The sequence below is a fragment of the Malus domestica genome, chromosome 05 (genome assembly GCF_042453785.1).
Source record: "Malus domestica chromosome 05, GDT2T_hap1".
Lineage (NCBI taxonomy): Eukaryota > Viridiplantae > Streptophyta > Magnoliopsida > Rosales > Rosaceae > Malus > Malus domestica.
In genome coordinates this window covers 24,629,211-24,643,800 of record NC_091665.1, presented here as the reverse complement: position 1 = coordinate 24,643,800, position 14,590 = coordinate 24,629,211, and the positions used below count along the sequence as shown (strand labels likewise).

At 37.0% G+C, this 14,590-nt stretch overlaps 1 protein-coding gene across 17 annotated transcripts; it reads left to right on the top strand.

The window, feature by feature from the left end:
• The first annotated feature begins 405 nt into the window (after positions 1-405).
• LOC103444904 (disease resistance protein RUN1-like) lies at positions 406-13,680 on the top strand. Of its 17 annotated transcripts, none has more exons than XM_070821005.1 (8): positions 6,381-6,531; positions 6,702-6,757; positions 6,941-7,476; positions 7,596-8,697; positions 8,838-9,218; positions 9,373-9,864; positions 9,996-10,108; positions 10,197-10,704. In XM_070821005.1, coding segments are annotated over exons 3-8 (2,586 nt in total). In that variant the 5' UTR covers positions 6,381-6,531; positions 6,702-6,757; positions 6,941-6,979; the 3' UTR covers positions 10,198-10,704. The 17 variants fall into 17 exon arrangements, with proteins under 17 accessions (XP_070677092.1, XP_070677093.1, XP_070677091.1 ...); XM_070821004.1 differs by having other exon boundaries at positions 6,397-6,531; positions 6,644-6,757; XM_070820995.1 differs by having other exon boundaries at positions 6,361-6,531; positions 9,996-10,704.
• Positions 13,681-14,590: the final 910 nt, after the last annotated feature.

Sequence of the window (14,590 nt, the reverse complement as noted above, 5' to 3'; positions counted from 1 at the left end):
TGTCCGCCTTTGTTGGCAGTTTTGTTCGTGGTAAATCCATAGGCTTTTTTCAATTTCTGGCTGAGATTGGCACGATGATTGTGGCTGGATGATGAGATTTTCCTCCACTTAATCTCTATGGTGCTGCTTGGTAGGATTTTTGGCGTCTGCTGGGGAAATCGATTCGGATTGATTGGGAAATACCATTGCAGTGGTGGTAGAAGGAATCCAGAATTTTATTTTGTTTTGTGTCTAGCTTCGGCGGCCTTTGTTTGTTTTGTTTATGTGTATATGGGCATTTGCTTTGTAAAATAACGCTGGAATAAAATTTTGTTCCTTTCTACGGAAAGGACTTTACCACCAAAAAAAAATAAAAAAAAAAGTCTTTGGAGGACGGCAATTCGTATGTATGATTACACAAGTAAAGTTAGAAACAACATGGTCTCTCTTGCAAGTTGCCGGATTATTTCCATCAGGGTTCTGGGGAAGCTTCAACTCGATCAGTCTTTCATGTTAGATCTCTCTAGATCTTAATATTTGCTAATCAATTTCTTTCTTGATTCAGAGGTACTCTCACTGACTTAATTACACTCGGAGAATTAATTACCATATAATTATTGTCTTCTCTTACATTTCTTATATATTGTATAGCAACTGTTAATTTGTGGTGACTTTTTGGTCCCTCAGAATGTTTATGAAACCCACCAAGATAGAAAAATTGTTTTTTTCTTTTTTTGTTGATAGAAGTGATTATATTGGGGAAGGAGATTCGAATTCAATGACCTCGGGTGCGTTCAAGGGTAAACGTTCTAAACCAACTGAGATGTATGTCAGTTGTATATAGGGGATTTTGGCTTAATTATTAAATAATTTCATATTTTGTCATAGTTAAACGGACCCCTTATGAATAGACATATGTGTGTATATGTTATGAAATAGATCCGGATGGATTTGCAGGTTATGAAAAATACATATGGATGGATTGCAGGTTATGAATTATAAATTGTGGGGTTTGCAGGTTATTAGTATGGCTTCTTCCTCTTCCTCTGCTGCTGCTTTCTCGTCACCTCCAAGAAAGTATGATGTGTTTCTTAGTTTCAGAGGTGAGGACACCCGCAACTCTTTCACCAGCCACCTTCATGCTGCTTTGCTTCGAAAGAAACTTGACACCTACATAGATTACAAACTTGAGAGAGGGGATGAAATCGGACCTGCCCTTCTAGAAGCTATTGGGAAATCAAAGCTTTCGGTGATCATTTTCTCAAAAAACTATGCTTCTTCCACATGGTGTCTGGATGAACTCGTGCATGTACTAGGATGCAAGGAAAGGGATGGACAGTTTGTTATACCCATTTTTTACGACATCAGTCCACAGGATGTACGAAAACAGCAGGGGAGTTATGCAGTTGCATTTGCCAAGCTTGAAGAACGTTTCAAGGACTGTATGGACAAGGTGCTTAAGTGGAGGGATGCTTTGGAGAAAGCTGCCAACCTATCTGGTTATGACAATTCAAACAAAGCAGGGTAACTAACTTTGCACCTCTTGCAGAATTTTTTACTTGTGACCATTTGTTTCCAACAAGATTCATTAATGCAGGACTCGGTAACTATTTTTCCTTCGTGATTATTTGTAATTTCCAGGACAGAAGCCGATTCCATTGAGAAACTTGTCCAAGTTATATTGAACAAATTGGATTGCTCAAGTAATTTAAAGGGCCTAGTTGAAATTGAAACCAAAGTTGAGCAAATTGAATCGTTACTATGCCTTGATTCATCGGATGTTTGCATTGTAGGTATTTGGGGCATGGGTGGTATTGGCAAGACCACCCTTGCTGATGTTGTATATCACCGACTCTCTTCCAAGTTTGAAGCTTGTTGTTTTCTTAAAAATGTTAGAGAAAATTCCGAAGGAAAAGACGGAATATATAACTTACGAAATAAACTTCTCTCTAAGATTTTAGGTGATGAAAATACAAATATTGACACTCCATCTATAGGATCAGAGCTTCTTAAAGAGAGGCTTAGTCGTACAAAGGTACTCATTGTTCTTGACGACGTGAATGATTCAAGGCAATTAGAACTTCTAGCTGGAGATGATCTTAAGTTTGGTGTCGGAAGTAGAATCATTATAACAACTCGAGATAGAAGCGTACTCAATGAAACGGTGGTTGATGACAAAATTTACGAGGTCAAGGGATTGAAACATAGTGACGCTCTTCAGCTCTTTCATTTGCATGCTCTGAAAAATAAGTCTCCTACGACAGTTTATACGGTGTTTTCAAGAAAGGTGATAGATTATATTCAAGGCATTCCATTGGCTCTTAAAACTTTGGGTGCCTTATTCCGTCGCTGCGATACAGAAGAAGACTGGGATGAAGAATTGAACAGATTGAAAAAATTTCCTAGCGAAAAAATTCAAAATGTGTTGAGACTTAGTTATGATGGATTAGAAGAAAATGAGAAGGAATGCTTTCTTGACATTGCATGCTTTCTGAAAGGGGAAGATGTTCATTATGCAAAAAGTATATTAGATATTCGGGGTTTCTTCGTGACGGGAATCCAAATTCTCATTGACAAGTCTCTCATATCAATTTCAGAGACGAATTGCTTAGAGATGCATGATTTGGTGCAAGAAATGGGCCGGACAATTGTTCAGGAACAATGCAGGGACGAGCCAGGAAAACGTAATAGGTTGTGGGCTGCTGATGATGTCTGTCAAGTACTGGAGAATGATACGGTGAGAACCAAAAATCATGAACTTTCTATGACGGAACGAAGGAAACTCATTTTGTATAAGCATTTGTCAACAAAAGTAGTTTTTCGTAATCTTTGTTGTACATTTATTCTCATTATACTATTTTCTCTTGATTTCCAGGGAACTTCAACGGTTCAATGCATATCCTTTGACACGTCTAACATTACACGGTTGGAATTATGTGGATCACCCTTCAAGAAGATGTCTAATTTAGGATTGTTGATGATTCATGATCCTCATCTAAGAGTCGTGTACAACTATAGCATTCAGTTTGGTACAGAATTGGTGAAATTCTTTAAAGTTCCTCGCTTTGGCAAGAGGTACAACAACATTCTGGACCTTTCTCAAGGTCTTCAGTCTCTTCCCAATTCTCTCAGGTATCTTTACTGGCTGGGATACCCGTTGAAATCTCTTCCATCAAATTTTTCTCCACAAAATCTTGTTGAGCTTCGAATGCCCGGCAGCTTTGTTGGGGCAAAACTTTGGAGTAAAAACCAGGTATATATATGCTTCCTCTTCTTGTTTCTATGTTTTTTTATAGAAGTATATATATGCTAACTTTTGTTCTTTGTATAAACTATGGTGCCTCTGGAAACCTATTCGGCCGAAGTCAATAATGTTCTTCTTTCCATTTTTCTTAAATTTGTTACAGAATCTTGGGAACTTAAAAGTGATTGAACTAAGTTTTTGCACGCATCTGACTGAAGTTCCAGATCTCTCTCGCAGTAAAAGAATTGAGCATATAGTGCTTTATGGCTGTTTTAGATTGGTTCGAATTCCTTCTTATTTTAAAGATCTTGATAAGCTTAGGTGGCTGAATCTGGGAAATTGCAGAAGTCTAAAATTCTTACCAGAGCTACCAGTGCTATGTTATCTTGAAGCAAGTGGCTGCACTTCACTGAAGACAGTTTCAAGTTCAAGAAATTCACTCACACAAGCTTGGGATAAATATGAATTGTTTCGAGGGCGTTTTAACTTTGTTGATTGCCGAAACTTGGATGAAAATGCAAGGACTAATATAATGGCTGACACACAGTTAAGAATTATGCGAGTGGCAACTGGGCCATTGAAAACTCAGCAACATAAAGAAGAAGAAATTGTCATGGTCTCTCTCTCCCTCTCCCTCTCCCTCTCCCTCTCACCCACGCACGCACTAGCACACACTTTCATATCTCCTTTATGCCATTTTTTCACGTGTTGAATAATTTATTTGATTTCCATGCATCGATGTTACAGGCAATGACTTCATCTATCCCTACCACTTGTCGGACATTAGGTAGCACCGTCTCTGTTAGCACTGTATGTCCAGGAAATGAAATTCCAAATTGGTTCTGCCATCAAAATGAAGGATCTGCGATAACTATCAAGCTTCCTCGAAATTGGTATTGTACAGATTTTTTGGGTTTTGCTCTATCTGTTGTTCTCCGTGGCAAGGTTGATTCTAAAGATCTGATGCTTGGATGCTCGTGCAATTTTAAAACTAATAGTGGTGAAAGCCATAAAGCCATTTATCCTTCCCATTATCCTTTTAATGAAGATGGGAGACGGTTTACTTATTTTCATTCCGGTACCATATTTGTGTGGTATGGTGCGTTTGCACTTGGAGAGGGAGCAAATTTAAATCGCTCCACTTCTTTTTACAAACTTGTCACTGAGTTCTGTTTTGAGTTCTACACTGTGTATGCCCACTTCAGCGTCCCATCGACGGTGAAAAAGTGTGGGATCAGCCTGCTGTATGCTCAGGATGTCGAGACCATCAAGTCGGGAGGAACTACAGGTTGGAGTAGCAAAAAAAAAAAAGTTAGAAATGAAAAATTAAGAATTTGAGCTCCTTATTGCTTGTATTCTCATCTTTTAAGCTGTTTGTAATCCTTGTGGCCGAGGGATTCCTTGTATTAGTCTCTGTTGTTGTAACGCTTCGGCTCTCCAAGTAATTAATAAGAGGCGTTTTGATATAGTAGGTTCAATTTTGAATTTTTTATATCAAACGTCTATAGCTTTTGGCATTTTTTTTTGTTTTACCAATCGATATGATGAGTTTAGCGAGAAATACTAGTAGACCGTAGTACTAATTGTTATGATTTTTAGGCTTTTGATCAAACATTCTTTTATTAATTTTTAATATTTCATTTACTTAATTTATCATTTAATTCACAAATTAATATAAAAAAACTCCAAAAATCATGTAGCCTTATCTTATATTCTCCTACAATAATTCGTTTCATAATAATCACTAACAAAAGTGCTCTGCCCGTTGCTGCGAGTGCTCAACATATTTTGATAATATATACATTAAGAAAACATAAATTATTGAACCTAGATTTATAGAAATTGGCAGTGTTCATAGCCATCAAAAGATTGAGAGTGTTTAAGTGCTCACTGTTCAAAATATTAGGAATGTCGGTACTACAAGATAGAGAATGCACAACGTAAAGTAGAAAATGGACACCAAAAATTTTATGTGGTTCGGCAATTTATGTAAAGTAGAAAATGACTATGTCCAATGAATCATTCGAAATTTATGTAATCCTTCAATCACATGAACCAAAATCCCAGAAATTTCACTATGAAACTGAAGCTTAATAAACATATGTGCACCTATAGCTATTGCCTCATAAGAATTTCCTTGAAACGGTGTGAATTGAGTTTAGGATCATAACCTATAATTGAATAGAACAGTATGCAAGTATCAAACAGAAACAGGAATCCAAATGACCAAAAAGATAAATGCAGTGATAAATAAAGTTAATACCTATTCATATTCCCCTTGCACTGGCTGTAAAGATCAATCAAATCCTTCTTCTTGAAATCATATCCCTTCTAGTTTGCTTTGAACACTTCGATATCAGCTTCAGTGACCTGCACCGGCCCTCGCTGTGGCAGGGGTCGGTGGAAGACCTTCCTTTTTCTCTAAGTTTCAACTTTTTGTTCATTTTGCTGCCTTTACCCCTTGCTATCTTGTCCCGATTTACATGTTCTTCAAACCTCATGGGCGTCCATCTTCCTCGACCAATTTCCTTCTAGTCTGCAGTCAGTTTTCAACGCAATTTGTTGGGATCATTCGAGAGGGTGCGTAGAGTTCTGGTGGTCACGCCGGCTCAGGTGTTTACAACACCACCTCCTTCTCTTTGTCTGCCTTTGTTGGCAGTGTTGTTTGTGGTAAATCCACAGGTTTTTTTTCAATTTCTGGCTGAGATTGGCACGACGATCGTGGCTGGATGATGAGATTTTCCTCCATTTAATCTCCATGGTGCTGCTTGGTAGGATTTTTGGCGTCTGCTGGGGAAATCGATTCGGATTGATTGGGAAATACCATTGCAGTGGTGGTAGAAGGAATCTAAAATTTTCTTTTGTTCTGTGTCTAGCTTTGGGCCCTTGGTTGGGCTCTCTTAGGTTTAGCTTAGGTGGCCTCTGTTTGTTTTGTTTATGTGTATATGGGCCTTTGGTTTGTAAATTAATGCATGGGCCTTTGTTGTAAATTAATGCGGAAATAAAATTTTGTTCCTTTCTACGGAAAGGATTTTACCAAACAAAATAAAATAATAATAATCTTTTGCCAACAGCAATTCGTACGTATGGTTAGACTTGTCCCACACCAGCGTAAGTCAACAACCCATACAAGCCAAGTTAGAAACAACATGAATTGATCTCTCTTCCAACTTGTTTCTTTCTATATTTCTCTCTTGCGCTGGATTATTTTCGTCAGGGTTCTGGAAAAGCTTCAAGTCGATCAGTCTGTCATACTCGATCTCTCTAGATCTCAATATTTCCTAATCAATTTCTTTCTTGATTCAGAGGTACTCTAATTACACTTGGAGAATTAATTACCATATAATTATAGTCTTCTCTTACATTTCTTATAATATTGTATAGCGACTGTTAATTTGTGGTGACTTTTTGGTCCCTCAGAATGTTTATGAAGCCCACCAAGATAGAAAAATTGTTTTTTTTCTTTTTTTGTTGATAGAAGTGATTATATTGGGGAAGGAGATTCGAATTCAGTGACCTCGGGTGCGTTCAAGGGTAAATGTTCTAAACTAACTGAGATGTATGTCAGTTGTATATAGGGGATTTTGGCTTAATTAAATAAATAATTTCATATTTTGTCATAGTTCAACGGACCCCTTATGAATATACATGTGTATATGTTATGAAATAGATCCGGGTGGATTTGCAGGTTATGAAATATATATGGATGGATTGCAGGTTATGAAATATAAATAGTGGGGTTTGCAGGTTATTAGTATGGCTTCTTCCTCTTCCTCTGCTGCTGCTATCTCGTCATCTCCAAGAAAGTATGATGTGTTTCTTAGTTTCAGAGGTGAGGACACCCGCAACACTTTCACCAGCCACCTTCGTGCTGCTTTACTTCGAAAGAAACTTGACACCTACATAGATTACAAACTTGAGAGAGGGGATGAAATCGGACCTGCCCTTCTAGAAGCTATTGAGAAATCAAAGCTTTCGGTGATCATTTTCTCAAAAAACTACGCTTCTTCCACATGGTGTCTGGATGAACTCGTGCATATACTAGGATGCAAGGAAAGGGATGGACAGTTTGTTATACCCGTTTTTTACGACATCAGTCCACAGGATGTACGAAAACAACAGGGGAGTTATGCAGATGCATTTGCCAAGCTTGAAGAACGTTTCAAGGACTGTATGGACAAGGTGCTTGAGTGGAGGGATGCTTTGGAGAAAGCTGCCAACCTATCTGGTTATGATTATTCAAACAAAGCCGGGTAACTAACTTTGCAAGTCTTGCAGAATTTTTTACTTGTGACCTTTGTTTCAAACAAGATTCATTAATGCTGGACTTAGTAACTATTTTTTTTCCTTCGTGGTTACTTATATTTTCCAGGACAGAGGCCGATTCCATTGAGAAACTTGTCCAAGTTATATTGAACAAATTGGATTGCAAAAGCTCAAGTAATTTAAAGGGCCTAGTTGAAATTGAAACCAAAGTTGAGCAAATTGAATCGTTACTATGCCTTGATTCACCCGTTGTTTGCAATGTAGGTATTTGGGGCATGGGTGGTATTGGCAAGACCACCCTTGCTGATGTTGTATATCACCGATTCTCTTCCAAGTTTGAAGCTTGTTGTTTTCTTAAAAATGTTAGAGAAAATTCCGAAGGAAAAGACGGAATATATAACTTACGAAATAAACTTCTCCGTGAGATTTTTGATGATGAAAGTATAAATATTAACACTCCATCTATAGGATCAGAGCTTCTTAAAGAGAGGCTCTATCGTACAAAGGTACTCATTGTTCTTGACGACGTGAATGATTCAAGGCAATTAGAACTTCTTGTTGGAGATGATCTTAAGTTTGGTGTCGGAAGTAGAATCATTATAACAACTCGAGATCGGAGCTTACTCGATGAAAAGGTTGATGATGACAAAATTTACGAGGTCAAGGGATTGAAACATGATGGCGCTCTTCAGCTCTTTCATTTGCATGCTCTGAAAAATAAGTCTCCTACGACAGTTTATACAGAGTTTTCAAGAAAGGTGATAGATTATATTCAAGGCATTCCATTGGCTCTTAAAACTTTGGGTGCCTTATTCCGTCGCTGCGATACAGAAGAAGACTGGGATGAAGAATTGAACAGATTGAAAAAATTTCCTAGCGAAAAAATTCAGAATGTGTTGAGACTTAGTTATGATGGATTAGAAGAAAATGAGAAGGAATGCTTTCTTGACATTGCATGCTTCCTGAAAGGGGCAGATGTTTATACTGCAAAAAGAATATTAGATAGTCGGGGTTTCTTCGTGACGGGAATCCAAATTCTCATTGACAAGTCTCTCATATCAATTTCAGAGACGAATTACTTAGAGATGCATGATTTGCTGCAAGAAATGGGCCGGACAATTGTTCGTGAACAATGCAGGGACGAGCCAGGAAAACGTAATAGGTTGTGGGCAGCTGATGATGTCTATCAAGTACTGGAGAATGATACGGTAAGAATAAAAAATAATGAACTTTCTACGACAGGGGACAGCGGAAACTCATTTTGTATAAGCTTATGTCAACAAAAGTAGTTTTTAGTAATCTTTGTTGTACATTTATTCTCATTATACTATTTTCTCTTGATTTCCAGGGAACTTCAACAGTTCAATGCATATCCTTTGACACGTCTAACATTACACGGTTGGAATTATGTGGATCACCCTTCAAGAAGATGTCTAATTTAAGATTTTTGATGATTCATGATCCTCATCTAAGAGTCGAGTACAACTATGGCTTTGATTTTGGTTCAAAATTAGTGAAATACTTATTATATGTTCCTCGCTTTGGCAAGAGGTACAACAACAATCTGGACCTTTCTCAAGGTCTTCAGTCTCTTCCCAATTCTCTCAGGTATCTTTACTGGCAGGAATACCCGTTGAAATCTCTTCCAACAAAATTTTCTCTACAAAATCTTGTTGCGCTTCGATTGCCCTACAGCTTTGCTGGGAAAAAACTTTGGAGTAAAAACCAGGTATATATATGCTTCCTCTTCTGTTTTTCAATTTTTTTTTAATACAAGTATATTTGCTTACTTTTGTTCTTTGTATAAACTATGGTGCCTCTGGAAATCTATTTGGCCGAAGTCAATAATGTTCTTCTTTCCATTTCTCTTTAATATGTTACAGAATCTTGGGAACTTAAAAGTGATTGAACTATGTTTTTGCAAGCATCTGACTGAAGTTCCAGATCTCTCTCGCTGTCCAAAAATTGAGCATATAGATCTTTACGGCTGTACAAAATTGGTTCGAATTCCTTCCTATTTTAAACATCTTGACAAGCTTAGGTGTCTGAATCTGGGATGGTGCACAAGTATAAAATTTTTACCAGAGCTCCCAGTGCTACGTTGTCTTCAAGCAGAGGGCTGCACTTCACTGAAGACAGTTTCCAGTTCAAGAAATTCACTCACACAAGCTTGGGATAAATATGAATTGTTTCGAGGGCGTTTTCATTTTGGTGAGTGCACAAAGTTGGATGAAAATGCAAGGACCAATATAATGACGGACACACGGTTGAGAATTATGCGAGTGGCTACTGCGCCAGTGAATTCACTCACACAAGCTGGGGATAAATATGAATTGTTTCGAGGGCGTTTTCCTTTTGCTGATCACCAAAACACGGTCTCTCTCTCTCTCTCTCTCTCTCTCTCTCACATGCACGCACGCACACACAGGCACACTTTCATATCTCCCTCATGCCATTTTTTCACGTGTTGAATAATTTATTTGATGTCCATGCGTCGATGTTACAGGAAATCTCTGATGAGACTTTAGTTAGCACTATATGTGTGGGAAATCAAATTCCACATTGGTTCTGCCATCAAAATAAGGGATCTTCGATAACTATCAAGCTTCCTCCAGATTGGTATGGTACAGATTTTTTGGGTTTCGCTTTCTCTCTTGTTGTCGCTGACAATGCCATACCTTTTTTCCTTTCTTTGGGTTTCATGAAGATTGTATGCAAGTGCAATTTCAAAACTAATAGTGGCCAAAGTCATGAAGTCATTTATCCTTCCTTTATTCCTTTTACTGAAGGAGAGGGGAAGCTTTCTTATTTGCCGTTCGAATTCATATTTGTGTGGTATAGTGCGTTTGCACTTCGGAAGGGAGCAAATTTAAATCGCTCCACTTCTTTTTACAAACTTGTCACTGAAGCCTGTTTTGAGTTCAACGCTGGGGATGCCCACTTCGGCGACCGATTAACGGTGAAAAGGTGTGGGATCAGCCTGCTGTATGCTCAAGATGTTGATACCATCAAGTTGGGAGGAACTACAGGTTGAAGTAGCCAAAAAAAGAAGTTAGAAATGAAAAATTAAGAATTTGAGCTCCTTGTTGTTAGTATTCTCATCTTTTAAGCTGTTTGTAAGCCTTGTGGCCGAGGGATTCCTTGTATTAGTCTCTGTTGTTTAACGCTTTGGCTCTCCAAGTAATTTATTTTGATATAGGTGGTTCAATTTTGAATTTTTTATATCAAACATCTATAACTTTTGACTTTTTTTTTTCTTTTAACTATCGATATCATGGGTTTAGCAAATACATACCAATAGATTGTAGTATTAATTGCTATAGCTTTTAGGCTTTTGATCAAACACTCTTTTATTAATTTTTAATATTTCATTTACTTAATTTATCATTTAATTCACAAATTAATATAAAAAAACTCCAAAAATCATGTAGTCTTATCTTATCTTCACCTATAATAATTCGTTTCATAATAACACTACTACAAAACCATTTAATAATGTCGCTATTATAACCGACAAAAAACAACCATTATTGTCGGATATTAAGCAAAATCCGACAGAAAATGGTTGCAGTGGCGGATATACTAAGCGACAGAATTACCAGCGTCAGGAGACGAGCCAGGAAAATGTAATAGGTTGTGGGCTGCTGCTGATGTCTATCAAGTACTGGGGAATGATACGGTAAGAACCAAAAATCATGAACTTTCTATGACGGAACCATGGAAACTCATTTTTTTATAAGCATATGTCAACAAAAGTAGTTTTTAGTAATCTTTGTTGTACATTTATTCTCATTGTACTATTTTCTGTTGATTTCCAGGGAACTTCAACAGTTCAATGCATATCCTTTGACACGTCTAACATTACACGGTTGGAATTATGCGGATCACCCTTCAAGAAGATGTCTAATTTAAGATTGTTGATGATTCATGATCCTTGTCTAAGAGTCTTCTACAGGGATGGCTTTAAGTTTGGTACAAAATTGGCGAATGCAACAACAATCTGGACCTTTCTCAAGGTCTTCAGTCTCTTCCCAATTCTCTCAGGTATCTTTACTGGCAGGAATACCCGTTGAAATCTCTTCCATCAAATTTTTCTCCACAAAATCTTGTTGAGCTTCGAATGCCCGGCAGCTTTGTTGGGGCAAAACTTTGGAGTAAAAACCAGGTATATATATGCTTCCTCTTCTTTTTTCTATGTTTTTATTTTTTTTATTTTTTATAGAAGTATATATATGCTTACTTTTGTTCTTTGTATCAACTACGGTGCCTCTGGAAACCTATTCGGCCGAAGTCAATAATGTTTTTCTTTCCATTTCTCTTTAATTTGTTACAGAATCTTGGGAACTTAACAGTGATTGAACTAAGTTATTGCACGCATCTGACTGAAGTTCCAGATCTCTCTCGCAGTAAAAAAATTGAGCATATAGCGCTTTATGGCTGTAAAAGATTGGTTCGAATTCCTTCTTATTTTAAAGATCTTGACAAGCTTAGGTGGCTGAGTCTAGAAACTGCAGAAGTCTAAGGGCCTGTTTGGTACTCTACTTGAATCTAACTTTTTAAACTCAAAAACAATTTTCAAGTTTTAGGCCTTAAAAACTTGTTTGGTAGGACTATTTTAAAAAAATGAACTCAAGATTAACTCAAAAATATATATATTCTCTAAAAACATAAAAAATGAGTTTTTAGAGCTTTTAAACTTAAACTCACTCCTTTATTTTCTCTCCTTCATCCCCTCTCACTCCAAATCTCTCTCTCTTTTCTTCTTTCTCTCTTTTTTTTTTTTCGTCTCTCATCTAATCCGCTCTCTTCATTATCTCGGTTTTTTCTCTCACTCATCTTCCTCTCTATCTCGTCCGATCATCTCTCTTCTTTCTCTTTCCTTTAATCATCTCTTACTTTCTTTCATCCTCTCACCTCTTTCTCTCTCTCTTTTTGTCTACTTTAAGTCGTAAGATTTAAAAATTTTAAATCACAAACCAATCAAGTTTTTTAGTCTTAAAGAAAATTGTTTTCAAGAAATGTTCTTAAGAAATGTTTTGAGAAATGATAAAAAATTTCAAATAGGATACCAAACAGGTCCTAAAATGCTTACCAGAGCTCCCAGTGCTATGTTGTCTTGAAGCAAGTGGCTGCACTTCACTGAAGACAGTTTCAAGTTCAAGAAATTCACTCACACAAGCTTGGGATAAAGATGAATTGTTTCGAGGGTGTTTTAACTTTGCTGATTGCCTAAACTTGGATGAAAATGCAAGGACTAATATAATGGCTGACACACAGTTAAGAATTATGCGAGTGGCAACTGGGCCATTGAAAACTTAGCAACATAAAGAAGAAGAAATTGTCATGGTCTCTCTCTCCCTCTCCCTCTCCCTCTCCCTCTCACCCACGCACGCACTAGCACACACTTTCATATCTCCTTTATGCCATTTTTTCACGTGTTGAATAATTTATTTGATTTCCATGCATCGATGTTACAGGAAATGACTTCATTTATCCCTACCTCTTGTCGGACTTTAGGTAGCACCGTCTCTGCTCGGACTTCAGTTAGCACTGTATGTGCAGGAAATGAAATTCCAAATTGGTTCTGCCATCAAAATGAAGGATCTTCGATAACTATCAAGCTTCCTCGAAATTGGTATTGTACAGATGTTTTGGGTTTCGCTCAATCTGTTGTTCTCCATAAATATACTTACCGTAAAGATCTGATGTTTGGATGCTCGTGCAATTTTAAAACTATTAGTGGTGAAAGCCATAAAACCATTTATCCTTCCCATTATCCTTTTAATGAAGGAGAGAGAGTGATTACTTATTCGGAATTCGGTCACATATTTGTGCGGTATAGTGCGCTTGCACTTGGAGAGGGAGCAAATTTAAATCGCTCCACTTCTTTTTACAAACTTGTCACCGAGGCCTGTTTTGAGTTCAACGTTGTGGGATCAAAGGTGAAAAAAGTGTGGGATCAGCCTGCTGTATGCTCAAGATGTCGAGACCATCAAGTCGGGAGGAACTACAGGTCGGAGTAGCCAAAAAAAGAAGTTGGAAATGAAAAAAATTAAGAATTTGAGCTCCTTGTTGTTTGTATTCTCATTTTTAAGCTGTTTGTAAGCCTTGTAGCCGAGGGATTCCTAGTATTAGTCGCTGTTGTTGTAACGCTTTGGCTCTCCAAGTAATTTGTAAGAGGCGTTTTGATATAGGTGGTTCAATTTTGAATTTATTTATATCAAACTTCTATAGCTTTTAGTTTTTTTTTTTTTTTTTTTTTTTTGAACAATCCGTATCATAAGTTTAGCAGAAAATTACCAATAGACCGTAATACTAATTGTTATGCTTTTAGGCTTTTGATCAAACATTCTTTTATTAATTTTTAATATTTCATTTACTTAATTTATCATTTAATTCACAAATTAATATAAAAAAAAAACTCCAAAAATCATGTAGTCTTATCTTATCTTCTCCTATAATAATTCGTTTCATAATAATCACTAGCAAAACTGCCATGCGCATTGCTGCGAGTGCTTAAAATGTTTTGATAATATATACATTTAGAAAATATAAATTATTGACGCTAGATTTATAGAAATTGGCAGTGCTCATAGTTATCAAAAGATTGAGAGTGTTTAATTACTCACTGTTCAAAAGATAGAGATGCTTGGAAGCTAAATTTTTGTACATAAGTTCATAGTTATCAAAAGATTGGCAGTGTTCACTCTTTATTCAATTGAGAGAGGCATTTTCAGATTGTGAGGGGAGGAGAAGACCCGTCCCATCTTCCAGCTTCAATACAAGTGCATGTGGCGAAGCATATCGGGAAGATGTCTTCCCTGAGGATTGTTTATAAGGATTCATAATTTCAATTTTAGGACAGAATTTGAAGAAGATGATATAAACATGTGAAAGTCATAATCTTTTGTTATTGGTGCCCATAATTTTTTTTTCAAGTTTTAATTACCGTGTATTTGAGAAGAGGTTCAGAACTCTCTTCAATTTCTTTTGGTTCTGGTTTGGCTTCAGGTTTAGCCTCCGTTGTCGCCATTGACATAAGACAGGCTCTTAGGAATAGAAGTGGGCATGAATGGAGCTTGATATGATCTAATAATCAAA

Bases quoted from the DNA above. Each gene is read 5' to 3' on its own strand.
- LOC103444904 (XM_070820988.1), top strand. From the start codon at position 953: ATGGATGGATTGCAGGTTATGAATTATAAATTGTGGGGTTTGCAGGTT. The intron at 1,504-1,620 runs GTAACTAACTTT...TGTAATTTCCAG, and splicing joins GACAATTCAAACAAAGCAGG to GACAGAAGCCGATTCCATTG. The intron at 2,717-2,854 runs GTGAGAACCAAA...CTTGATTTCCAG, and splicing joins AAGTACTGGAGAATGATACG to GGAACTTCAACGGTTCAATG.